At 36.8% G+C, this 25,794-nt stretch overlaps 1 protein-coding gene across 1 annotated transcript in view; it reads left to right on the top strand.

Moving 5' to 3' along the window:
- Positions 1 to 25,794, top strand: part of itpk1b (inositol-tetrakisphosphate 1-kinase b) — a 60,176-nt gene that overhangs the window by 29,495 nt on the left and 4,887 nt on the right. Inside the window, exons 4-8 of the mRNA XM_048191629.1 lie at positions 4,041 to 4,166; positions 7,982 to 8,099; positions 20,515 to 20,613; positions 22,838 to 22,878; positions 23,224 to 23,389. Coding sequence (XP_048047586.1) covers positions 4,041 to 4,166; positions 7,982 to 8,099; positions 20,515 to 20,613; positions 22,838 to 22,878; positions 23,224 to 23,389 — 550 coding nt within the window. The remainder of the gene's footprint in view (positions 1 to 4,040; positions 4,167 to 7,981; positions 8,100 to 20,514; positions 20,614 to 22,837; positions 22,879 to 23,223; positions 23,390 to 25,794) is intronic.

Genomic DNA, 25,794 nt, shown 5'->3' with positions numbered 1-25,794 from the left:
TAGGAAAACGGTTTATATATTAACTGCTTTCAGATCGGCCTCAACCAAGCAGAAATCCATTTCCTTGCGTTTTGTTCCTGTTCATTAATGCCTTGCTTTCAAAGCTGCTGCTGCTGCTTCTAATCAGCTCCTGTCCTGATGATTTTAACTCTGAACGACGGCTTCAGAATGTTACTGCCCGAGCGACTCAGCTAAATTCATCTTTGAGCTCTTGAGTTGTGCATGTCTCCCTCCGCCAGCCATCTGCGGGCATGAGTCATCGGTGCAGGACTGGGTCAGTGTCTGACCTCTGCCTGCTCATTTCTGTCATGAGCTCTCAGTATGTTTTAGTAATGACAGGAGGAATCTGACATTTATTGAATAGATATAGATTCTTTGGAGTCAAATTGGTTATATATTTGCTTATAAATTTTGTTTAGTGCAAATGAGCCATGGAAAGGCATTTTAAAACAGACACAGACGTCACAGGTCATGTTATGCCTTGAGTAGCAGGCAGACAGACGTCAGTGTTTAGTTACTTGTCTCACTTGGCATAAAGCATCATGAATAACTGATTGGTCACGTCTACACAGACGTGCATGGAGAAAAAGAAGTGGCTCTCAGCATCATGAATAGACTTGTTTTTGTGAGGGGAAAATTAGATGACTAAACAAAAACAATTGAAGGCAAAATGGAAGAAACAGTTAAAGCGTAACTGCCAGTTTTTCATCACACTTTGTATTGCTACAGTTGTGGTAGTATATGTAAATGATCAAGGTTTACTCATACTCTGTGTTATTCGTACACCGATAAATTCATGTTTATTTGTCAGCAAATGTCACCTGGATAACGTGTTTTGGCAGCTTTATGCTTTCGCATTTTTGTATTCCCGTCCACGACAGAGGGATATTAACAGAACAGCTAGTGTAAGGGTAGATTTACCACTGAAAATTGAATTGTACTTTGTCTACTCTTTAAACAGCATTATAGTAAAATGGAACACTACAGCAACAGCTTTCTTACCTGTATGTGACAGCGTTTTGCTTCAGGGCGGAACTAACGGAATGACAGTTTCTTTGTTTTTTTTTTCCCCCTCCGTTTGGCCTAAAACACAGTGCTCAGTTATCCAGTTTGAAATGTTGACTACAAACACAGAGCTTTTTCAGATATTCTGTTGCGCCGTTCTCTCCATATTTATGATTCTTTGTAGCCTTGAGCCTTGTAGCGCTGGATCCTTCACTGGAAACCGAAAGTAATTCAATCCCGAAAAACAATTACTCTTTTTAATTCCTTGCACCTGGGAACAATACATGTCAATACCATTATAACTGAAAGTTTGCTAAGAAGTATTTCCTACTAAAGCTAGGTGGTATTTGACTCTAGTAAGCATATCTAGTGTGGTATTTGACTCTAGTAAGCATATCTAGTAAGCGCTGGATCCTTCACTGGAAACCGAAAGTAATTCAATCCCGAAAAACAATTACTCTTTTTAATTCCTTGCACCTGGGAACAATACATGTCAATACCATTATAACTGAAAGTTTGCTAAGAAGTATTTCCTACTAAAGCTAGGTGGTATTTGACTCTAGTAAGCATATCCGTAGAAGTATACGTAAATCTATTTAATGCAATACACAATTGGGTGTTAAATTTTACTAAATTATTAACTAGAGGACTGTTATCAATGGGTCAATAAAACATTTATTCAGTGAAATGTTTATTACAATTGCTTTCTTTTTTCTTGCGTCTAAGGAAAAGGTCATAGAAAATAGTTAAATGTAAAAATAAAATGTAAATAAATATAAATAGTTAATAATAATAAACATAATACAACATCATCATCATAATTTTACATGATTAGTCAATTATTTTATTCCATTGACTGCCATAATTCTATGTTTCTCTTCATGTTTATGCCTCTAACAGTTCTACAATGGTGGACGAATAATAAATATATTCCATTTTTCTTTTTTTTTTTAAATTTTACATTGTTTGTATTTTTCACAGTATAATTGGTTTATATACACAATTATATAGCTGCTTTTATATTGTAGGGAGGGGTCCCTTTTGACTCTTTTGTTAGATTATATGAACGTTATACTGTTTATTTTATAACAGACCCCTAATAAAGCTCTTCTCTCAAATGTAAAATTCACTGTACAGCAAACTGTAGAGTGCAATACATGAGATGAGATTTCCTGAAAAATGTATGATGAAATACTTGTAAGAACTAATCTGATCTGGTTACATCACTGTATTAATTTTCTTTCATTAAGTATCATGCACATTTTCAATGTAGTTATATGTTAGTGATCTGTCTCCTGTTACTTTATAGCCCCTCAGCGTGAGGGAGGAGCTGCTCTATAGCCAACAAACTGTCTGACAGAGAGAGTTGTGGTTGTTGTACCTTGCTTAGCAAGGATAAACACACAATAATAGGCTGTCAGGGGTGTGTTTCCACTGTCCACAAATGGGCTTGTGGTGGAACGGCCTGTCCGTGTACAGTAAGCATGAGATTATCGGAGGCAGAACAGGTTTGTCAGCACATCAGCACCTTGGGATTTGAGCTCTGTGTAGTCTGGAGTTGCTCTTGACATCGACATCCGACCACCCGAGGGACGAGTCGTGCTGGAAACAAAGTGGATGGGAAAAAACAACTAAATATAAAGCCACTTTAGGCAGTCAGATGGGTATAGACATTCAGCCATACAAGGAAATTCATTGTGTTCCAACCGCTCTCAGCCATAAATAGTGTATTGCACTTTTTTTTTCCTTATTATTATTATTTTTTTAAATGTAAGGGTTATTGGCAAACATGCCCCTTGTTTAATGTATGTTTAATTACATTTTTGTGATTGTAGAAGGTGTAGAAAGGGAATTGAACAATAATTAAATATACATATATATTGTTTGGCCAGAGGAGAACTCGCCCCCCGACTGAACCCGTGTTTCTTCCTTCCATTTTTTTTTTTTTAAATTTACAGAATGACAGAATTTTTTTTTTTTGGGTGAACGAACTAGTGCTCAATGCTGGTTCAAATTTTTCCTTGCCCTGCCAAAATTTTCACTCACCCCACCAGAAAAAAGTAATAAATAAATAAATTGAAATAGTTATAGTTTTCATTGTGTTTGACCCATGCAGTCTTAATTAATAAGGTTATGATACCAAATTTCAGATGCCAGTGAAATTTCACAATTCTTAATTCCAATTTTGATATCACAGCAAAAACAGCTAATTTTAAAATATTAAATACAAGTAAAACTTAAAATAAGAACAAATAATAGGGATAAATACAATAAAACAAACATGCAAATGTAATAAAGAGTGCTTTTAAGGTTTTTGAGGTAGATCTAACAGTAGTTTTCAGGTACAGAAATTGAATAAAGCAATCAAATGTAAAAAAGTGACAATTTCAAGCCATGGGGCAGTCCTTATTGTCGAGCCCTGCTAACCCTTTAATGCTGTTTATAAGTGACCCATTTTCAGTTGATCTTTTTTTCCCATGCTGTTTTTCTTGAACTTAAATGATATAAACACATTCATATGTCGTTCACCCTGAGTTTGCCAAGACATGTTCCTGGATCAACATATTTCTTTGATCCTGGAACAACATTCCTATCTGAAAATTTTGTCCTATCCCCATTCCTACCCCTAACCCTACCCTACCCATAACTAATAGCTAAAATAGCTTATAGCTAAAAGGGAAATAATAGGTAAAAAACACAGATATAGAAGCACCTAACCCTGGTTGTAAGCCTAAACCTGACATAAACTGTAAAATTATTCTTCAAATCTGGTTGATTTCTATGTTGTTCCACAAAGATGTTGATCCAGGAACATGTTGTACTTTGTGAAATCATGTTGACCTTCATACAGTATGTCAGCCATGCATTATTTTTATTATGGAAGCACAGACTGGCTGTCAGTAGACATTAATTAGTTCAGTACATGTAATGTTAATCTGTATTAAACTGCAGTGGTATTTAACATCATTGGCTTTGTCTGTGTCAGCACTGCTCTGAGTGTAAATGATGACCTTTCACCTTTCTGTTCTCTGCAGCTTGACCTGAGTCAGCCATTAGAGGAGCAGGGTCCCCTGGATGTCATCATTCACAAGCTAACAGACCTGATCCTGGAGGCGGACCAGAATGACACCCAGTCCCTGCTGCTGGTCCAGCGTGTGCAGGTGAGAAGCATGTGGTGGGCTTGTCTGAGCATGTGTGTAGCAGATCTACAGCCCTGATTAGGAGGCAGGAATCTCAAACTGATTAAGCAGCAAGAATTTTATCTACCTGAATTTAATCTCTATTTCCCGGTTTCACAGACAAGGGTTAGGCCTAGTCCCAGACTAAAATGCATGTTTGAGTTGTCTTAAAGGGTTAGTTCACCCAAAAATTCTGTCATTAATTACTCACCATCATGTTGCTCCAAACCCATAAGACCGTTCCTCTTCGGAACACAAATTAAGATATTTTTGATGAAATCCATGAGCTATCTGGCCTCCGATAGAGTGCAACACAACAACCACTTCCAAGGCCCAGAAAGGTAGAAAAGACATTGTTAAAATAGTCCATGTGACTACAGTGGTTCAACCTTAATGTTATGAAACGACAAGAATACTTTTTGTGTGCAAAAACAAAATAAAAATAACAACTTTATTCAGTTTCTTCTCTTCCATGTCAGTTTCCTACGCAGTTGACGTAGTAAACAAAGTGCAGCGCTTCCAGGTTCTTCGTCAGAATGCTGGCACAGTGTTTATCCAAATTAATAATATTTGAATATCTTTATCTGTTTGGGTTTTCATTTTAGTTAGTTTTGGTTCATTTTAAAGTTTTAATCTCATTTTCATTCTTTGAAAGTGACTACTTTTAGGATTTATTCTAGTTTCAGTATTTGATTTAGAAGAAATTAGGGATGTGTTGATACAATAATATATATATACAGTACAGTTCAAAAGTTTGGAACCACTAAGATTTTTAATGTTTTTAAAAGAAGTTTCGTCTGCTCACCAAGGCTACATTTATTTAATTAAAAATACAGTAAAAACAGTAATATTGTGAAATATTATTACAATTTAAAATAACTGTGTACTATTTAAATATATTTGACAAAGTAATTTATTCCTGTGATGCAAAGCTGAATTTTCAGCATCGTTACTCCAGTCTTCAGTGTCACATGATCCTTCAGAAATCATTCTAATATGCTGATTTGCTGCTCAATAAACATTTATGATTATTTTCAATGTTGAAAACAGTTGTGTACTTTTTTTTTCAGGATTCCTTGATGAATAGAAAGTTCAAAAGAACAGCATTTATCTGAAATACAAAGCTTCTGTAACATTATACACTACCGTTCAAAAGTTTGGGGTCAGTAAGAATTTTTATTTTTATTTTTTTGAAAAGAAATTAAAGAAATGAATACTTTTATTCAGCAAGGATGTATTAAATCAATCAAAAGTGGCAGTAAAGACATTTATAATGTTACAAAAGATTAGATTTCAGATAAACACTGTTCTTTTGAACTTTCTATTCATCAAATAATCCTGAAAAAAAATATTGTACACAAATATTTTGTACAATTGTACACATTAAATGTTTCTTGAGCAGCAGATCAGCATATTAGAATGATTTCTGAAGGATCATGTGACACTGAAGACTGGAGTAACGATGCTGAAAATTCAGCTTTGCATCACAGGAATAAATTACTTTGTCAAATATATTCAAATAGAAAACGGTTATTTTAAATTGTAATAATATTTCACAATTACTGTTTTTTACTGTATTTTTAATTAAATAAATGTAGCCTTGGTGAGCAGACGAAACTTCTTTTAAAAACATTAAAAATCTTAGTGGTTCCAAACTTTTGAACTGTACTGTATATATATTAGGGCTGACCAATATATCGCATGCGATTGTCACACGCATTTCGTCAGTAAAGCTGGTTCCCTGATTACCGCTAAATCGCCATCACCTGCTTTCAAATGGAGCGGCATTTAATAGACAGAGCCGTAGATCACTGACAAGCCACGCAATATCGCGTTCATTATCGAAGGCGATTCATCTGCGATAATGAACGCGATACTCACTGTAATCCTCTGTCATGTTTCACACAAAACAAAACTCAAGAGCAGATTCTAATGGCTCATATGGCAGCGGCACTTAATATGGTTGCGTTCATAAAGCGTTTTATTTTTTACGAGCTTGACAACCCCATTCTATCGTTATAGTTATCATCCTCGATGTGACCGAACTGACGCCTGCACATTTTCAGTACTCACAACCGTATTCTCGACAAACCCGCGCTGAATGAACGGAACCGCAATGGACAACTAGTTGTTTGCCACGTCATATAATGTGAGAGCCACAGTGAACTGTGTAATCATGATGGGTTTAGTTTATTCACGGAGATGGAGAAATGATTTGCGTTCATCCGCAGATCCGACAGAACTGCTGTGAGGCGCATGGCTCACGCGTACTCTGCCCTCAGAACTTGTTGGTTGTTTAAAATATCTGATGGATAAACTCATGCCTCGATTGGACCGGTTTATTTAATAACACTCTGTCAATTGTGATAAAACTTCCCGATGTTATGGACATCTCCATTTTTGATACGGTCGCTGAATGTGGTTGTGAGTCCTGAAAATGTGCAGGCTTGTATTACGCAGAGTAGAAGACGTCGACATGCTGTTCCAGCCCTATTCATATTATTTATTTCCTTCAGTTCAATGAAAGTAAAACACTGGACTTCGGTGTTCGGTGCATCCATGACTTCTGAAGTAGAATGCTGCAGGGGTAACGTCAAAAAGTGGAAGACTAATTTGCCGCTGGTTCCTTTGAGATTTTTCTATGGGGTTTTATAATTGGGTTTTTCCATTTATGAGTTAAATAAAGCCTGTGGTAACCATAACTTGACGATACCTTGACGTTTTGTTCTACAACGTAAATTGCACACATTCGTACCATAAATGCGAATTTTGTTTATTTTTGGAAATGTAAGTAACTAGATGTGACCGTTTGGGATGTATAATGTGTAAAATTAGTCTTTAGTCTGGGTTCTGACATCATCCCTGCACCACTCTATTCAAAATTCACCTCATGTAATGTAATGTATGCATCTTTTTTATTATTTGGTGTATGTATTTATTTTTTGGTTAATATTTTTTACTGCTTTTTAGGTTTAGTTTTCATCAGTAATAAAATTGCACTAAATACATTTCTACTTCAATTCAGATTCCCATCCTACAACTTTGTTTTTGTTTTGTCGTCTTATGAAATGTCACCTCAGGTACTCACCTCTAAATGAGAACGTAAGAGTGCTGAGCCTCTTAATGTTCTTAAACAAAGCTCCCTCCTAAGACCGTGCTCTCACTAAGCATGCGCTTAATGTATATTACATAGATTTACGTAAGACACAAAATGAACTGAAGTACAGTGTTCGGTTTAAAGCCTCTGAAAAACTTGAGATGTGTTTGTTTTCTGCTGTTGTGTAACCTGTTTTCCCCCATTTAATCGGTGCTGGTAGAATGTGTATTAATACATTCATATTTTGAAAGTGATTTGATCTAAGAATCAATACACTGGGATCTGTGAATAAATTTCCCATTGAGGACAGTAAATGAGTGATGGAAATGGGAAACTGCATGACAAAAGAGTGTATTTCAGAATGTATTTCAGTCAAAATTACTCATGATTTGAGAGGTTGAGTGAATGGGGACAGTGAAGAGAGAGAGCGAGCGAGTGGTTATGTAAAAGAAACAACCTCGCAGCCTTGCATTCAGTTAGCATGATGTAACAGCAGTGCAACTGGGCTTCATGTGTACATGTCTTTGTATGTGTGGCGTGTACATTCATGCATATTGGATGCCTTTTAACAACACCAATAGGAAATGCTTGTACTTGAAGGTTACGATTAGTCATGTTATTCACTGCTGTTTTAGCTTCTTACCTTCTAAATGTCACCTCCACACTTTCATTGTTCTGACCTATTCCATTGGTCTTGCAGGATTATATTGACGCTCACCCAGAGACCATTATTCTTGACCCACTTCCAGCCATCCGAACTCTGCTAGATCGCTGCAGGTCCTACCAGCTGGTGCACAGGATAGAGGCCTGTATGAGAGGTACTGTGATCCAGCGCCCCTTTTCCTTATTTCGGCAATATTCGTGAAAGTGAGTTTATGCGGTTTTCAAGTTTTGCAAATGGTGATATGCCCAACTACAAGAAGCCGTCAGTTGGTACTTAAAGGTTTAGTTCACCCAAAAATGAAAATTCTGTCATTAATTACTCACCCTCATGTCATTCCAAACCAACTTCATTCATCTTTGAAGCACAAATGAAGATCTTTTTGATGAAATCTGAGCACTTTCTGACCCTCCGTAGACAGCTTCGTAAAGTTCATAAAGGGATCATAAAACTAATCCATATGAATTGAGTGGTTTAGTCCAAATTTTCTGAAGAGACTCGATCGCTTTATATGATGAACATATTGAATTTAGGCTTTTATTAACATATAAACATTCATCAACTCACACATCAGTTGTGGTAAACGGAAGCTCAAGCATATTTGCTTGATGTGCAAGAACCATTGAGGTTAATTCTCGTGTGTTACGCAGCACGTTTGAGCTTCGGAAAGAGGTTTGTTCTCATGCGTGAAGCAAGTTCGGTTGAGCTTCTGTTTGCTGATCAATGTTTATATGTGAATAAAAGCCTAAATTCAAACTGTTCCTCGTATATAGCGATTGAGTCTCTTCGGAAAATGTGGACTAAACCGCTCAATTCATATGGATTAGTTTTACGATCTCTATGAACTTTTTGAAGCCTCAAAGTGGTACTTGCATAGCTGTCTAAGGAGGGACAAAAAGCTCTCAGAAGATCTTCATTTACGTTCTATAGATGAACAAAAGTTTTACACCGTGTCTACACCGGACGCGATGCATCGCGTCAAAAGACAATAGAACCAATTATAATCCGTGATATTGTCGCGTTCAGTGTAGACAGCTTTTAGCTGTTGCGGCGCGCTAAAGGTCGCTTTTGGTGTAGACACAGTGTTCTGGGTTTGGAACGAAATGAGAGTGAGTAATTAATGAGTAATTAATTGACAAGTGGCAAACACCTATTTGCCACTTGTTTGCCACCTGATGTCACCTGATGGAGTTTGGGTTCCTTTCCGCTGTTGCCTTTGGCTTGCTTAGTTGGGGACACTTGACATTTGAAATTCAACAGTATTCTTGACATTTATTCAACAGTGCTTTGATCTGCCTGCATTGACACTATTCTGTAAGAGCTGCTGTGCAGCCAAATTATGTACCAGTTATCAATGTAAAGCTGCTTTGACACAATCTGCATTGTAAAAAGCGCTATATAAATAAAGGTGACTTGACTTGACTTGACTAATGACAGAATTTTCATTTTTGGGTGAACTGTCCCTTTAATTTTTTGGGTTAATCCCAACAACTGTCCCTTTCATTTTTTGGGGTGAACTTGTTAATGTAATGGCCATGTTGAGCTGTGGCGCTCATGTAGGTCAAGCAGGTTTGAGTCCGGTATGCAACATCTTCCATTCCATTTAAAAAAATAGTTTTCCCAAAATTAAAAATTCAGATTTTACTCACCCTGTTTCTTTTCAAACCCGTATCACTTTCTTCTGTGGAATAAAAAAGTGAATTTAAAGAAATCTCTTTTCCATACAGCCGAAGCGAAAGAGGAATGGGGTTGTCAAGGTCCAAAATGACAAAAAAAAACACCATAAAAGTATAATAAAAATGGTCTACATAACTCCATGCGGTAGTTTTGTGTGACAAACAGGCTGAAATTTGAGTCATTATTCACTGAAAATCCACCTTACAGCACCTAATTAATCTTTTTAATAATTTATTTATCCAAAATACCCATATTATAGTGGTCTCAACTCCCCGTGCACAGAAAGCATTTGGTTCTGCCCTGTGCAGACGCGTATATTCGGCTATATTTGTCTTTGTGGGCATCATGTGTGTCCGGGTTCTATTGAACCAGACGTGGCAGATGGTTATGTAACAAAATCATCTGTAAGCCCCCAGTCTGTGTCTCTCCTTTTCTCCTTTTCTTCTTTTGCCCTGATATCAAAGCCTCCCACTCTTTATTTCAAGAAATGTGAAAGACATGTTCAGTTACGCTGCAAACATTTAAATTGAATTAATTACATGATATGTCAATTTAATAAAAGTTATTTAATCACATATATAATTATTTGTTAAAAAGGCCCCAAATGAAGAATTCAAAAATGCACATGATGCATTCTTGAATTCTGTCCTCAATAATTATTATTATTTTTTTAATATTATGACACATCGTGGCAATTGTGTCAAGATTAAAGGTAGTTTACCTGCAGACTCACAAAAAGCTTTCTCCAATGGTAGGAAAATCCATATAACAGATTAAATCGTAACACGTAAAATTGACAGTTGCAACATTAAACATGCTGTAATGTAAATGTTACATTGGACGCTGTCAGTACTTGTTTGCAGATAACACAACTACCAAATTACACTCTGGCCATCTGTCACCCTCTCAGTTTCTTTCGTCCTCTCACATTCACTGGCAGACACAGCGCCACATCCCTCTCTTTAGCAACCGTAAGCATGTCTGACGGTGGTTACCATAGCAACACAAGTGGCAGCCGCTCTAGATACTCTAAGCATAGCAGCGCTCACACCATATTGGGTAAAATAGTTTTCAGTATTGAATGAGATATTTATAATCAACATTTCTGTCGTCTTCAATGCATTTTTTTTAAATAAATGTGTTGCAAAGCATTGGGGCATTTAACTTTTGTTGACAAAAAAATATCTGTAGCAATTTGAAATTAGAGGCAACCACTGCATTTTAATCACGATCCAAACAAAGATGCTACACACAAGTAGCATGCATGTAGCAGCTATTTTTTATTTAAATTTAAATTTCAAGATTCAAAGCAAAAACAAAATGGTCTGTCTTTAGCTTTGTGAATTATGCTACATAGAACATACCCGCACAAAACAAAAACAGCAGACGAACTGAATGAAAATGCAAATTCACTCTCTGACAGTAGGTGGTGCTTATGGAAAAGCAATATAGCTTTTTTTTTTGGTTATCGTTGTACACAAAGCAGCACTGCGCTTATAAACAATTATACGGAGGTATATGGAAAAGAAAATGGCATCTAAACTTTTCTGCAGTCAGTCGGTTCCCTTCAGAGATACATATAATCCCACACCCCAAATTCAATACAGAATTTTCTCTGCTGTTGCATCTGTGCTCTCCTCTCCTATTTGCATCCACAATTCAGTGTCAGTGGCCTGTGTTAACATCGTGTTTACAGACTTAGTAATATGTGCAAACAAATATCATTTTGGGAAATGATTACAATGCAGTTTGTATGCAAGTCCTGAAAAGAGATCAGCCAAAATAAAACAAAAAAACTTCCGGTTGCTGATTTTGTTTGGAGCAAAATCTGGCCGGTTCCAATTGATGGCCGGTCGACTGGTGCATCTCTATTATTATTATTATTATTATTATTATTGTTATTATTAAATTAGATATGCATAGATATCAGCCGCCGATTTTTGATCAATTTACAACTATCGACATATCATGAAAAAGGCTGATATAACAAACCGTTGGTTTATTAATTAAATGTGTGAAGGCACTGAGCTGTATAATCCAAGATTAATCCATAATCTAATATTCTTGCTGTGCTGCTGTCTGCGTTTTAATGTAAATAAAACGGCAAAAGACGAAAATAATAATAATTAAAAAAATATCGCTCACTACTCTTGACTAAATAACTTTTGTAACATTCATAATAAGGATTAATATGTATAGGGTCCTATGATTTCCACGTCGCATAAAACAGACGGAATTGCGGAATCCAGTCATAAAAACAGAATTTACTGTATAACACAGAATGTCACGGAATTTGTCAAAGTTTTGATGAACAGTAAAAATTAGGTCAGTACATTTAAATCAAATCGCGATTATAGACTTGTGTCTGTACGGAAGAGGATTAGGGCCAAGCAATAATAAACAAATAAAACCATCTTGAGATTAAAGTTGTTAAATTTCGAGAAAAAATTCTTTACATTTTCTAGAAAAAAGTCGAAATAAAATGTTGAGAATAAACTCGTTAAATTACGAGAAAAAAGTCGAGATAAAATGTTGAGAATAAAGTCATTAAATTACGAGAAAAAACTTGTTAAATTTCGAGAAAAAAGTTGAGATAAAATGTTGAGAATAAAGTCATTAAATTACGAGAAAAAACTCGTTAAATTTAGAGAAAAAAGTCGTGATAAAATGTTGAGAATAAAGTCATTAAATTACGAGAAAAAAGTAGTTAAATTTAGAGAAAAAATTCTCTCGACTTTTTTCTCGAAATTTAACTCAATTTTTCTCATAATTTAACGAATTTGTTCTCGTAATCTAACGACTTTTTTCTCGTAATTTAATGACTTTATTCTCAACATTTTATCTCAACTTTTTTCTCGTAATTTAATGACTTTATTCTCGTAATTTAACAAGTTTATTCTCAACATTTTATCTCGACTTTTTTCTCGTAATTTAATGACTTTATTCTCAACATTTTATCTCAACTTTTTTCTCGTAATTTAATGACTTTATTCTCGTAATTTAACAAGTTTATTCTCAACATTTTATCTCGACTTTTTTCTCGAAATTTAACGACTTTTTTCTCGTAATTTAATGACTTTATTCTCAACATTTTATCTCGACTTTTTTCTCGAAATTTAACAAGTTTTTCTCGTAATTTAACGAGTTTATTCTCAACATTTTATCTCGACCTTTTTCTCGAAATTTAACGAGTTTTTTCTCGAAATTTAACAACTTTAATATTGAGATGGTTTTATTTTTTTATTATTGTTTGGCCCTAATCCTCTTCCGTATGTCTGTGAATCTTAAGCCACAAAAAGACTATTTAAACATGAATCCTGCATGTTATGCATGTCTCTGTGTGAATGAATGGCGCAGACGCGCGGTTTCATTTTCCTCGCACACACATTGAAGCACGCGTGATGCTCGCTGTGTTTTTCAGCCTCTGCCGCCTCACTATATGAGGACATGAATGCATGACCTTCATCTCTAGAGTCACTTTGTGAGCATTTTACCATTTCATTTGAGAAAATCTATCATCATATCATAAACACACAGAAACTCAAAGGTCTTCACTGCAACCCGTTAAAATAAAAGTTCAGTTTAATTTGAAGTAATTGTGACAGAAATATATTACTGTCGTACAGTAGAATTTAGCTACGTCTCAATGTAATAATAATATATGGATTTAATTTATACAGTGAAGAATATGCAGTGTTATTTTACATTTTGTTTACATTATTTCTGTATCTGAAAACTGTTAAACCTACCTAGAAACATTGTTAATTTCATTGTATCTTTGTTCTGTTGTATTTATATTGGCCTACTGAATGTTAAATGGATCCAGTCCATGTTCATTAGAAATTATTTGATGATGCAGCAATAAACTAGCTAGTATATTTTAATGCATAGTTTTTTTTAAATTTGCTGATGATCAAAACACTGTTTTAATGACAAAAGATAAGAGAGCAAGTGACAAATATCTGTATTGAAATTGACCAGTAATTGTTTTGTTAAAATTATTATCGGCTTCATCGGTGCATCCCATTTTTTACTGCTTCAATCGAAAACTGTACTGCACAGTACCATTTACATATATTACACAGCATACCTTCTCATAACATTGTTAACATGCATACAGGTGAGGAGGCTTATCTCATGAGCGGACAGATGGACAGCAGTACAAGTGAGAGAGAGTGATGAATTGGAGAGTGTAGTACATGGTGTACTCTTCTGTATAGTAAAAGTGTAGTACTGTCTTCTTTTCAGTAAGAGGGATGAACTGAGACTGAATATAGAGCTGATGAAATCCTGTAAATAAAACTGAAGCAGATGAGCGATAGAGGCTGAATGTGCCTCTGAGAGGAGTACATCTGTGAAGATCCGCCACTGACTCGCTGACATCTGCAGGACAGGAGTCGCGCTACAGATCATGTTCAGCAAAGGTTTTTAAGCGAAATATATGTATGAAGTTGTTGAACTTTTTTTTTTTTTTTACCTTTTGGTAGCTCACTAGGGGGACAGAGCTATGATCTGTGCTTGTATGTATCAGTTGAAGAATTCCCACCAGTGTTCACCACCAGCACACAGGAAGTCCCCCCTCACACTGGTGCTGTAATGAATGCTGTTTGTCATCTGAGCACACACTCATTTCCAGTGTATTTCTTAATGAGACGCCTAGTGATGTGGTTAGTGCCACATTTTCTGGCTCCACTCTTGTCCATATGACTCATGCACATCCTGAAGAGCTTCACCTAAGCATTGTCATGCTGTCTTACATTCTGTCCATGGAGACAAAGCAGGACACCGTTTGTTTGTGCAGGAGATAAGAGTGTTTCAGACTTTATAAGGCAAAGGTTCGCACCTTTTATTTCATCCGTAGCTAGATCCACTTCTATGGTATTGTTTAACTATCCCTTTTATTAGCAGAATTCAAACCTGATCAAATAAAATAACTCAAATGGATTGCAAGGAGACATTTTTTGTCTGTCACTCTGCACTTTTCCATTCTCCTTTTGGGAAAATTTGTTCTGTCATCTCAGAGATTCAATTGAACCTTTTTTTTTTTTTCTTTTTTTTTTTTTTACAGATTAGGCAGTATGTCAGATTTTACAAAACCACCATTGTGTTTGCTGTAAAAAAGGGATGAATGGATGGAGGACGAGTCTCATATGATATTAGGCTTCCCATCTGTGCTGTCCGGCATGACCAGAGCCAAAACTCCATAGCGATGCTTTATAAACGTATTCTAAATATTCCATAAACGTCACATAAACTTCTCGGCTGGCTCCAGCAGGTCTGCAGAGAGTTTGAAGTGTTTAGACAGAGCGGAGATTGATCCTGGACCCTCGCTGAGCCAGAAACAGGAACATTGCTAAGCGTTTGTACCTGCTAAAGAGGATCTCATTACTCTTCCCCTTTTATTTACGGAACATCTCTTGGTTAATTTAAATGGAATCTCTATTTCTAATAATATGTCATGTATTAACAGCCATAAACTGCTTAATATCTCTGTATTGAAGTCTTGTACAAAAAAACGCTTCTAGAGCTTTGCCTGTGATGTACTGTCGATTGCCACAGAAAATAATCTCGACTTGTTCCTCAGTTCCTCTTCTGCTGAACGCAAAAGAAGACATTTTAAAGAATGTTGGTACTATAGAAGTCAATGGGGTCCCGTCAACTGTTTGGTTACCGACATTCTTCAAAATATCTAAACTTTTGTGTTCAGCAGAAGAAAGAAATTCATTCAAGTTTGGAAAAACTTAAGGGTGAGTAAATGATAACAAAATGTTCATTTTGAGCTTGTTCACTTTTGAACACTTCTAGAGATAGTCGAAAACGCATTCGGCCGGATTGCTTTCGTAGTGGTCGAATGCATTCAAACAGCCACAAAAGACCACCTTTTCTCGCCTACTAACCTAATGCCGTAAACATTATGGGAAGTGCGCTAGCCAGACGGGATTTAAATTTTCTCGACTGAAGACCCAAGTTTGATTTGAAGACGAAAAATGTACTAAGCACAATGTTCTTTAACCATTCCTGATTTCTAACATGCATTCAGCATGCTCTTGAGGCTATCAGAGCGGAAACGAAAGCTGATGCTCTCCATATGTTTATCTGTCGTCTAAGGTCATGTTCATATGTAAACGGTGCAAGCTTATTTTGTCCATTATATCGAAAGATCTGAAAAAGCCCATATATTTACCCGCCCACAGACCCTTCCCTCAAAGAAATCAGGACAGAAGTGGTCGAAAGTGGACAAAAGAGACAGATTAAAACCCCAGGTGTAAACGGGAATGTGTCTCTTACATCTACTTGTGATCTGTTCAACCAAAACTCATCTTAAGACCAGGTGTAACAAGTTGGAAATATTTTCTAACCGAACATGTAAGTCTGGATGCTCATCTGTTTGTAAATGGTAATAGTAGGTTGCTCACACCACAAAACCGTTTGTTGGTCTTAAACAGGAGATTGCCATTGCCCTTTTTTACTGGCTTTCATAAACGCTTATGTAAGCTTCCTCTGGAATAGGAGAACAAAAGTCTAGCAGCTGGATAAATGAACCAGCTATGATAAGAAAACCAGCACTGCTTTCTCCATTTCAACACTACAGGATATTTCGGTAACGATAACATCATTTACCAGTTCAAAAACTAGACAAAACAGGAAGTGAATGAAAAGCTTGCATTTTTTTTCCTGCATGGGGACTTTGACCAATCACTAATGACCTTGTCTTGAACTAACTGTTCTTGTTGAAGTTCCTAGCTTTGAGGAACTTTGAGTTGTTGAGTCAGTCTGCTTTGCATTGAGTAAAAAAAATTACTGACCCCAAACTTTTTAATGGTAGTGTATTCATATTTTAAAGAAATGAATACTTGTATTCAGCAAGGATACATTAAATTGATCAAAAGTGACAGTAAAGACATTTAAAAAAATAAATAAATAAATGCAGTTCGTTTGAGCCTTCTATTCATCAATAAATACTGAAAAAAAAAAAATCATGGTTTCCAAAAACATATTAAGCTGCATAACTGTTTTCAACATTGGTAATAATAGAAATGTTTCTGAAGCATCAAATCAGCATATATGATTTCTGAAGGATCATGTAATACTATTGACTGAAGTAATGGCTGCTAAAATGATTTTCCATCACAGAAATAAATTACATTTTAAAATATATTAAAATAAAAAAACAGCCATTTCAAATTGTAATACAATGTCACAATATTACTGTTTTTAGTGTATTTGATGTTCTCGGTCGAGCAACCCTCTACCACAACCCGTGTCCTGCTGACACCGACAGTGCTAGTCAAAGCATTTGTCGTTTGCGTCTTGTTCCGTGTTCTCAACAAGTTTCAATATAAAAGTCTTTGCAACTGAATGACTCCCTCATAAAGAGAATCTTTGCCGCCATCTAGAGGCGTAATACATGGTCAGGGACTATTTTTTTCCAGCGGTAGGAAGGTTTTTAATTATTTAAAAAAAAGTTGCAATGTTACATATTTTTTGCCTTCAATATTTGTATTGTGTGGTAACTGTTTTATAAAAGCAATAAACCCTGTGAAGCCGTGGTTTACAGTGAATTTATAACCGCTATAAAAACAGCCTAATGCTGCATTCACACCGAATGCGTCTGGGGCATCTGAAGCGTCTGAGGCGTCTGATTTACATGTTAAGCCAATGTAAACGCGCGTCTAGGAATCAAGCGTCTAACGCGGCGCGAATCGGCCGTTGACGCGTGAATTGAGCGTCTGACGCCCAAACGCCCGAGTTGAAAAATCTGAACTTTGGCGTAAATTTGCGGCGCGTTAACCAATCAGGGACTCTGCTTTGGTAGTAACGTGTTTATGATGTGATCGCGGCGCGAATCGGCCGTTGACGTGCGAATTGAGCGTCTGACGCCCAAACGCTCGAGTTGAAAAATCTGAACTTTGGCATAAATTTGCGGCGCGTTAACCAATCAGGGACTCTGCTTTGGTAGTAACATGTTTATGATGTGATCAGTGGTGGAGACCAGAACAAAGATGTCGCTGTGTGTGGCCACCCTGAGCTCTATGATGTGTCATTATATTTTTTATCGAGACAGGAATAAAAAAGGACCTTGCCTGGAAGAGAATAAGCGAAGAAATCTGACAATCTGGTTAGTTGTAAAACTTTTTGCATGATTTTAGCCGTTGATACTAGCCCACCTTCTAGCTAGCAAAAGTCGGCCAGCATAACCGAGTTAAATTGCCGTTACAGGTTTCCAACTGACGAGATTATGTGTTTATTCGGAGGATCTGTGCAGAAAGAGATGAAAGCCCCTCCCATGACGCACACTTTGTTTAGACGCGCAAATTGAGCGAATTTTACGCGCGTCTGAGGCGTCTGACTTCAAAATGTTCAAGCGTCCAACTAGACGCGTCTGGCGCGAATTTGACGCCCCAGATGCGTTCGGTGTGAACGCAGCATTAGCTGTTATAAAATCACTGTAAACCACGGCTTCTTGGGGCTCATTGCTTTATTTTACCTGCCAGACTTTTTACATGGAATGCAAGAACAATGCAAATGAAAATAAATAAATAAATAAATAAATAAATAAATTCTACATAAATATAATAGACAATAGAAATATAAAATTGAAATTTCAAACACTATTAAATTCAAGTAAACAGTCTGTAATAAAATAAGAACAAATAATCAAACTACAAGCTATAGGATTATTAGGCTGCTGTCACTTTAAGATATAATGCACGGATCCAATATATTGATACTGTACACATGTTTTATTTCTCAACTGTTTACCTTCACTTAACACATAACCGACAAGGTTTACTAGAATACTCGCCAAGATGGGCACTTTGACATAATTTTGTGAGATATTGTCCATTCAAGCGCAAGACGTGAAAGAGAGCTTAATTCAGTATTCGCATCCTGTCAGTTGCGAAAGTTATCTCGGATGTTTATATTGGCAAGGCTTAAAAACACGTGCAAATGATAAACTTTCATGACAACGCAGCTCTGATCCGAGCCCTGCATGTGCTCTGCTCTCTTTCTCTCATGATGATTGCAAGTATGAGAGAAAGTGACAGTGCGTAAAGTTCAGCAGGCAATGAAATTATATCTGCTCTAAACTTATTTTTTGCCTCTAACTCAATTACAGGCTGTAATCGTACAATTTACTAGCCATTGTCTAATAAAATATATTTTTAGTCACCTAATGTGAAATTTGGTCACATAGGCGAGTAATTTACTGCATTGTAGAGGGTTGTAGAGTCTTGAAAAATGAATTGTTGTTTTTCTACTGCTACAAATATAATTTCGTAATGTGTACTAAATATTAATCCTGGTGTCATGTTCAGTATTTCCAATATACAACACTGAAAAGCATCTTATCTTCAGTTTTGCTACCTCAACACACAGGCGGTTTACCGTGATCATATCAGAATGCTTTGTGTCATCGGCCTGTTGAGGCTTCACTCTTCAACTCATTTCCTGACTACACTATCAAAAACTCCCAAAACATGCCTTATCCTGGCTACACTATTAAAAACTCCCAAAACGTGCCTTATCTACCTAGATAACAACACTGGCATCCAACTGAAAGCAAGTTCTACTGCAGGGAAGCAGATTCATTCACTAAACCTCTAGGCGGTTGCTTACTGGCCCAAGTTAGAAGAGCCTATTCTCAAGTTAAGCCCAGTATGCATCTTTGTTTTGATGATTCATCCCCATCCGATAATGTGCCTCCGGTTGGATTCGCAAACATAGCTACTCATTCACAGCTATTGATGCTTTTGTTCCATCTATCGCTCTGTTTGCTCAACAGAGCAATCCCCAGGACAGTGAGAATACGGTATTTTCAAACAAAGCCTTGAACCCGCGGGTCAAATTGCTGCGCTTCTGTTAACTGGCTCCTGCATTATGCAGAGTGAGTCAGAGCTCAATGCCTTGTGTCCATTGTTCTCCATTCGATAAAATAAATAGGGAGCAAAGGCAACCAGAGGGGCTACTGATGACTGAAGACCTTTCACAAGTTGTTTTATAGGAGTCGCTGCCGATAACTTCTACTGTTACTTTTATCCCTGTGATGATGTAAACTCATTTGACTACTCTCACCTAACTAGTCCTGACTATTCTAAATTTCATGTCTTTAAATTGATTTTGATTTTTTCCTGCTTAAATATCAGTCTCTCTAAACCCGTCCTTTCCGAGATCCTGCTCTGCTCTGATTGGTCAGATGAAATATCGTGGTGTTTGTAATGTATAATGTATCATTATTAGGGCCCGAGCACCGATGGTGTGAGGACCCTATTGTAATTGCTCAGTCAATTATTCTTCTATTCCGAAATGAATCGCAGTTTTGAGGGCCAAAACATGCTCAAACTCATGAAACCTGTTGCACTCACTACATTATAACAGGGGAGAAAAGATGTTCACAAGTTTCTTTTCATGCCAACTTTAAGAAAGAGACAGGTCAGTTTTTATTATTTATTTTATTTTATTTTATTTATAAAGGCTCTAAATAGTCACAGCTCAGAAGGGTTTTGGGACTGTGTACGTTCCTGTGGTGCCATCAGCTAATCAGTATTATCATGACATCATTTTCCTGCAGCTCCAGAGTGATTACAAGTCACATGGCATTTTATCTCTCACGCGATTGGCTAAAAAAGTTCTATGGGTCCATGAGCAAAGATGCCAAATATCAAATCACATACATTTGCCAGCCAATCAACTGCCATTGAGATAAATAAGAGCGTTAATGGATAGTATTCTTCGGGTATTACATGCTTCCTTGGTTACAGTAGTCATATGACTCAGTAGTCAAACTCCACTTTCACAAACCCTTGCCTTTCCCTTTATAATTCATATAAGATTCAACCAGGTCTTTTCAGCAGGACTCACCTGTCTCTTCCTGTCTTTCGTTCTCTCTGCAGATGTAAGGATCTGTTCTCCTCCATTTATGGTGCTGAACAGTGAGTGTGGCCCAGACACGCTGGAGCAGATTGAGCAGCATGGTCTTACATTCCCTTTCAGTAAGTCTCACGATTCTCACCTCTTCCTTTCTGAAACAGGAAGTAATGTTTAACCAAGGCATCTCATTCTATAAATCTCACTCTAAAGATGTGGTTGCATTTACAATTGTTCTACAAATTTTTGGCGGCAAAATCCATTAATTGCAGTAGGAATCGGGAATATTGCTTGAGAAAAGATTCAACGAAAGATTTCTCCATGCAGATTTCGCAGTGGGTTCATATTGGTTTAGCGAATTTGCCGTGTTGACCAGAATAATTCTGCTTGGGTTGAAAGTCACTTCAGTGTGAGCTGTGCTTCATACATCCCTACACTATTGACAATGGACAAAGGACCTTTTTTGTCCTTGAAATTTCACAGAAATTTCTTAAAAAGTTTAAAATTCAAATTTTAGGCCATAAAAAGCTGACATATATTTTTATTAGGGCTGGGCGATATATCGCATGCTATTGTCACGCGCATTTCGTCAGTAAAGCCGGTTCCTTGATTACCGCTAAATCGCCATCACCTGCTTTCAAATGGAGCGGCATTTAATAGACAGAGCCGTAGTTCACTGACAAGTTACGCAATATCGCGTTCGTTATCGAAGGCGATTTAACCTTCTAAACCTGTTTAGAAGATTAAAACAAAGAAAAAGGGGTGACACTGTGTTTCTAAATACAGATTAGGTTGTTAATGTTTTCCAAGAATGAAGGCGAGAAGAAAAACGTTGAGTTGAATTGAATTTCTTATGGGTTTGTAAAGTCCCTTGTTGTCGTTCTTATTAGTATTCTTCCGTTTCCGCCATAGAAGTCTCTGGCAGCCCATAGAACCGTATGGTAAAAAGTTGTGAAATTTGGCACACAGTTAGAGGACATTCTGAAATGTGTCCATACCAAATTTGGAGTCTCTAACTCAATCCCTCTAGCGCCACCAGCTGTCCAAAGTTGCACTTATGTTTATGCTAATAACTTTTGAACCGTAAGGGTTAGAACAACTGATTCCTTGGGTCACGACGAATCGATTGCACTCTATGTCGTCATTTTCCGTCATGAAAATTTTTCCGCCATTTTGAATTTCCTGAAAAACCTACTTTTACTGCTAAATCACCATCACCTGCTTTCAAACGGAGCGGCATTTAATAGACGGAGCCGTAGTTCACTGACAAGCTACGCAATATCGCGTTCATTATCGAAGGCGATTCATCTGCGATAATGAACGCAATATTGCGTGGCTTGTCAGTGAACTACGGTTCTGCGCTCCATTTGAAAGCAGGTGATGGCGATTTAGCGGTAATCAGGGAACCGGCTTTACTGACGAAATGCGCGTGACAATCGCATGCGATATATCGCCCAGCCCTAATTTTTATGTGGTGTTAAATTTGGGGACCGAAAAACAGGAAGCGCAATACGGCTAATGTGATTAATAAATGTTCAATGTCAAAATGCAGTGATGTTGCATATTTACAGCAAGGGTGTCCAACCTTGCTCCTGGAGAGCTACCATCCTGCAGACTTCAGTTCCAACCCTGCTCCAACAAACCTGTCTGTAATTATCAAGCAACCCTGAACACCTTGATTAGTTGGTTCAGGTGTGTTTGATTGAGGTTGGAGCTGAAATCTGCAGGATAGTAGCTCTCCGGGAACAGGTTTGGGCACCCCTGTTCTACAGGATCGGGTTTCAGAGCAGTTCACAATCAATAATATAGTGTTTGTATATTGTAATATGTTGTAGATGGTTGTAAGAGTGCATATTTTATCTTCCTCCTCATTATGAATGAGCAGCTGGTAGTAATGCAGCATTTCAAAATAAGAGTCACGGTGTATTATTATTAAGAGTCCCACATTATGTGTAAAATCTGGTGTTTTTTCTTATTGGGATTTTGGTTACACAGTAAACTGTATCTGGCATTTAATTTGCCCTGTCATAGGAAGGAATGACTAAAAACATTGTTTAACACATTTAATATTTATATTTTAGTAGAATCTGCACAGTATCTGCAGTCTTTTTATTGCCTTTTTAAAATAATTATTATTGTATCAGCAAATTCCAGTACTGACCAACCTATAATTTGTATGTATTGATAAATTAATATGTAAATGATTTTAAAAACTGCAGCTGTGACTATAACTCACTAAAATGCTATTAGGTTGCATTTCACAAGGATTTCACTGCATTAAAGGTTTATTAAAGAGCTGCATTAATAACTAGACTTAACAAGAGTGTTTTTTCTTCTCATCCTGCACAGTTTGCAAAACACGGGTTGCTCACGGAACTAACTCTCATGAGGTAATACTCTTTTCTAACTCTGTTTTTGTGAAATGTGACCACAGTTTTTTATCGGCATCCATGGTTCCATGAAGAACCTTTTAAGGGCCCCTATTATGCTATTTTACAAGTTCCTAATTTTGTGTTGGAGGTACAACACAACAGGTTTACATGCATTCAAGGTCAAAAAACACTTTAATTTTCTTTTAAGAACTGTTCTCTGAAAAGTTCTTTGGAGAGCCCAAAATGGTTGTTTCTATGGCATCACTGCAAAAAAACCCTTTGGAACCTTTATTTGTAAAGAGTTTATTTATCACTTTAAATAGATACGCCTGTTTAAAGTAGTCTCACTGTGTTCCTCTGCAGATGGCTATAATATTCAATGCCGAGGACCTAAAGGACGTGAAGCCACCGTGTGTCATTCAGAGTTTTATAAACCACAATGCCGTGCTCTATAAGGTGTTTGTGGTGGGCGAGTCATACACTGTGGTGGAGAGACCATCACTCAAGAACTTCCCCTCTGGACCATCTGGTAAACCTTCAGTCCACACTTCAGCTCTTTATAAATGTTATTTCCATGAAAGGCCACTCCTGCGATAGGGTTCGTTTTACTGCAATTGAACCGTTCAGTTTGTTTAGGCATGATTTACGTTACAACATTCCCGCTGTATAACTCAGATGCCTTTGCATAGCTGACTTTGCAGTGGAAACAGTCGATTGTATTTTGCTCCTACCCTGTCAGCAAAAGTGCTTACTCAAGTCTGGTTTCCGCCACAGGCCGCTGTACAGGATGGTCCGTTTGCATATGCATATGTACTTGCAGTCCATGCAAACCAGTTATGGCTCCTGGGAGGGCAACCTGTTAGTTTAATGCAAATTCATGAGGTCATACTTGTGAATCATGAAATTATGCTGAACTCTGCATGAACACACACATGAAAATGCACTCGCATGTCATCGCGCCTTGCCTTCAAGCAGTATTCCAAACAGCAAAAACAAAAAACCTGTTTAGAAGATTAAAACGAAGAAAAAGGGGTGGCACTGTGTTTCTAAATACAGATTAGGTTGTTAATGTTTTCTAAGAATGAAGGCGAGAAGAAAAACATTTAATTGAATTTCTTATGGGTTTGTAAAGTCCCTTGTTGGCATTCTTCTTCTTATTATTATTATTCCGTTTCCGCCATAGAAGTCTCTGGCAGCCCATAGAACCGTATGGTAAAAAGTTGTGAAATTTGGCACACAGTTAGAGGACATTCTGAAATGTGTCCATACCAAATTGTGTCCAAAACTCAATCCCTCTAGCGCCACCTGCTGTCCAAAGTTGCACTTATGTTTATGCTAATAACTTTTGAACTGTAAGGGTTAGAACAACTGATTCCTTGGGTCACAACGAATCGATTGCACCCTATGTCGTCATTTTCCATCATGAAAATTTTTCCGCCATTTTGAATTTTCTGAAAAATCTACTTTTTCGAACTCCTCCTAGGCAGTTACTCCAATTTTCACGAAAATTGAACCAGATCATCTTCAGAAAGTTATGGAATTCAAGTTGATTTCTCAAACCGTTTTCGAAAAACACGCAAACGAATTGTACGTAGTACTTGCGAAAATAGACGTAAGGCTGTATCTCCGCAACGCTTTATCGTATTCAGACTAAACTTGGTCATCACAAGCATGACCTGAGACATCATGCATTGTTTCGGCGCAGTGCCCCCTACTGGTGCGGAGATATGAAAAATGGCTATTTTTGCTTATAACTTCTGATGGGTTTGTCCAAAAATCATAAATTTGGTCTCGTTAGATTCGGGACATGATATCCAATTTTCCCATATCGTCCATTTTGTCCGTCTGCCATTTTGAATATTGTGCTAAAATGCTGTATTTTACGAACACATTAGCGTATCGTTACGAAACTCGGTATGGGTTTTTGGCACCATGCCCTGACAATACTCAAAAAAGTTTGGTGCAGCGCCACCTTGTGGTCAAAAGTTATAACAAAATTTACAAAAATTCTAATACCTTTTGACTATATTAACCGATTGTAATGAAACTGGTCTCAGTAGATTCCTTGGGTCATGCTGAGAACATAGATATCAAATTTGCCATAGTCGGCTGAACTTCCTTTCCACCATGTTGTTTTTCTTTAAAAACCTACTTTTTCGAACTCCTCCTAGACCATTGCTCCGATTTTCACCAATTTTGAACCAAATCATCTTCAGACCATGCTGACAAAAAGTTATGGATTTCAAGTCGATACATCAAACCGTTTTCGTATACCGGAGCAACGAATTTGAGGCATGACGCAAAAACGACTCTTGAAGCTGTATCTCTGTAATGCTTTGACATATTGACACCAAACTTTGCAAATGTCATTGTCACCTCACTCTGACCATACCACATTAATTTGGTCACAGCGCCACCTATTGGTCAAAAGTGAAGAACCAGTAAATCCTCATTTTTGATCATTTTTCAGCTCTTTTGCCTAAAATGATCTTAATGGGTCTTTAATTGCTCACTGTTGCGGTTGGTCTGATGCTCACAGCCATGTTGGCTGGCCTCTTGTGTTGTTTTTGTGCTTGGCCCCGTAATTGCTGCTTGCAGCTATATTTATATATATATATATATATATATATATATATATATATATATATATATATATATATATATATATATATATATATATATATATATATATATATCAAACAATTAATCGCATCCAAAATAAAAGTTTGTTTACATAATATACGTGTTTATTGTGTATATTTATTTTGTATATATAAAAACACACATGCATGTATATATTTAACAAAAATATGTTATATTTATATATACAATTTTTATATTTATATATAAAATAAATTATAAATATATAAATATACATGTATACATGTAAATATTTCTTAATTTAATAAATGTATGTGTGTTGTATTTTATATA

This window comes from Megalobrama amblycephala, linkage group LG5, assembly GCF_018812025.1.
Source record: "Megalobrama amblycephala isolate DHTTF-2021 linkage group LG5, ASM1881202v1, whole genome shotgun sequence".
Taxonomy (NCBI): domain Eukaryota; kingdom Metazoa; phylum Chordata; class Actinopteri; order Cypriniformes; family Xenocyprididae; genus Megalobrama; species Megalobrama amblycephala.
This window is presented reverse-complemented; position numbering and strand designations above follow the sequence as displayed.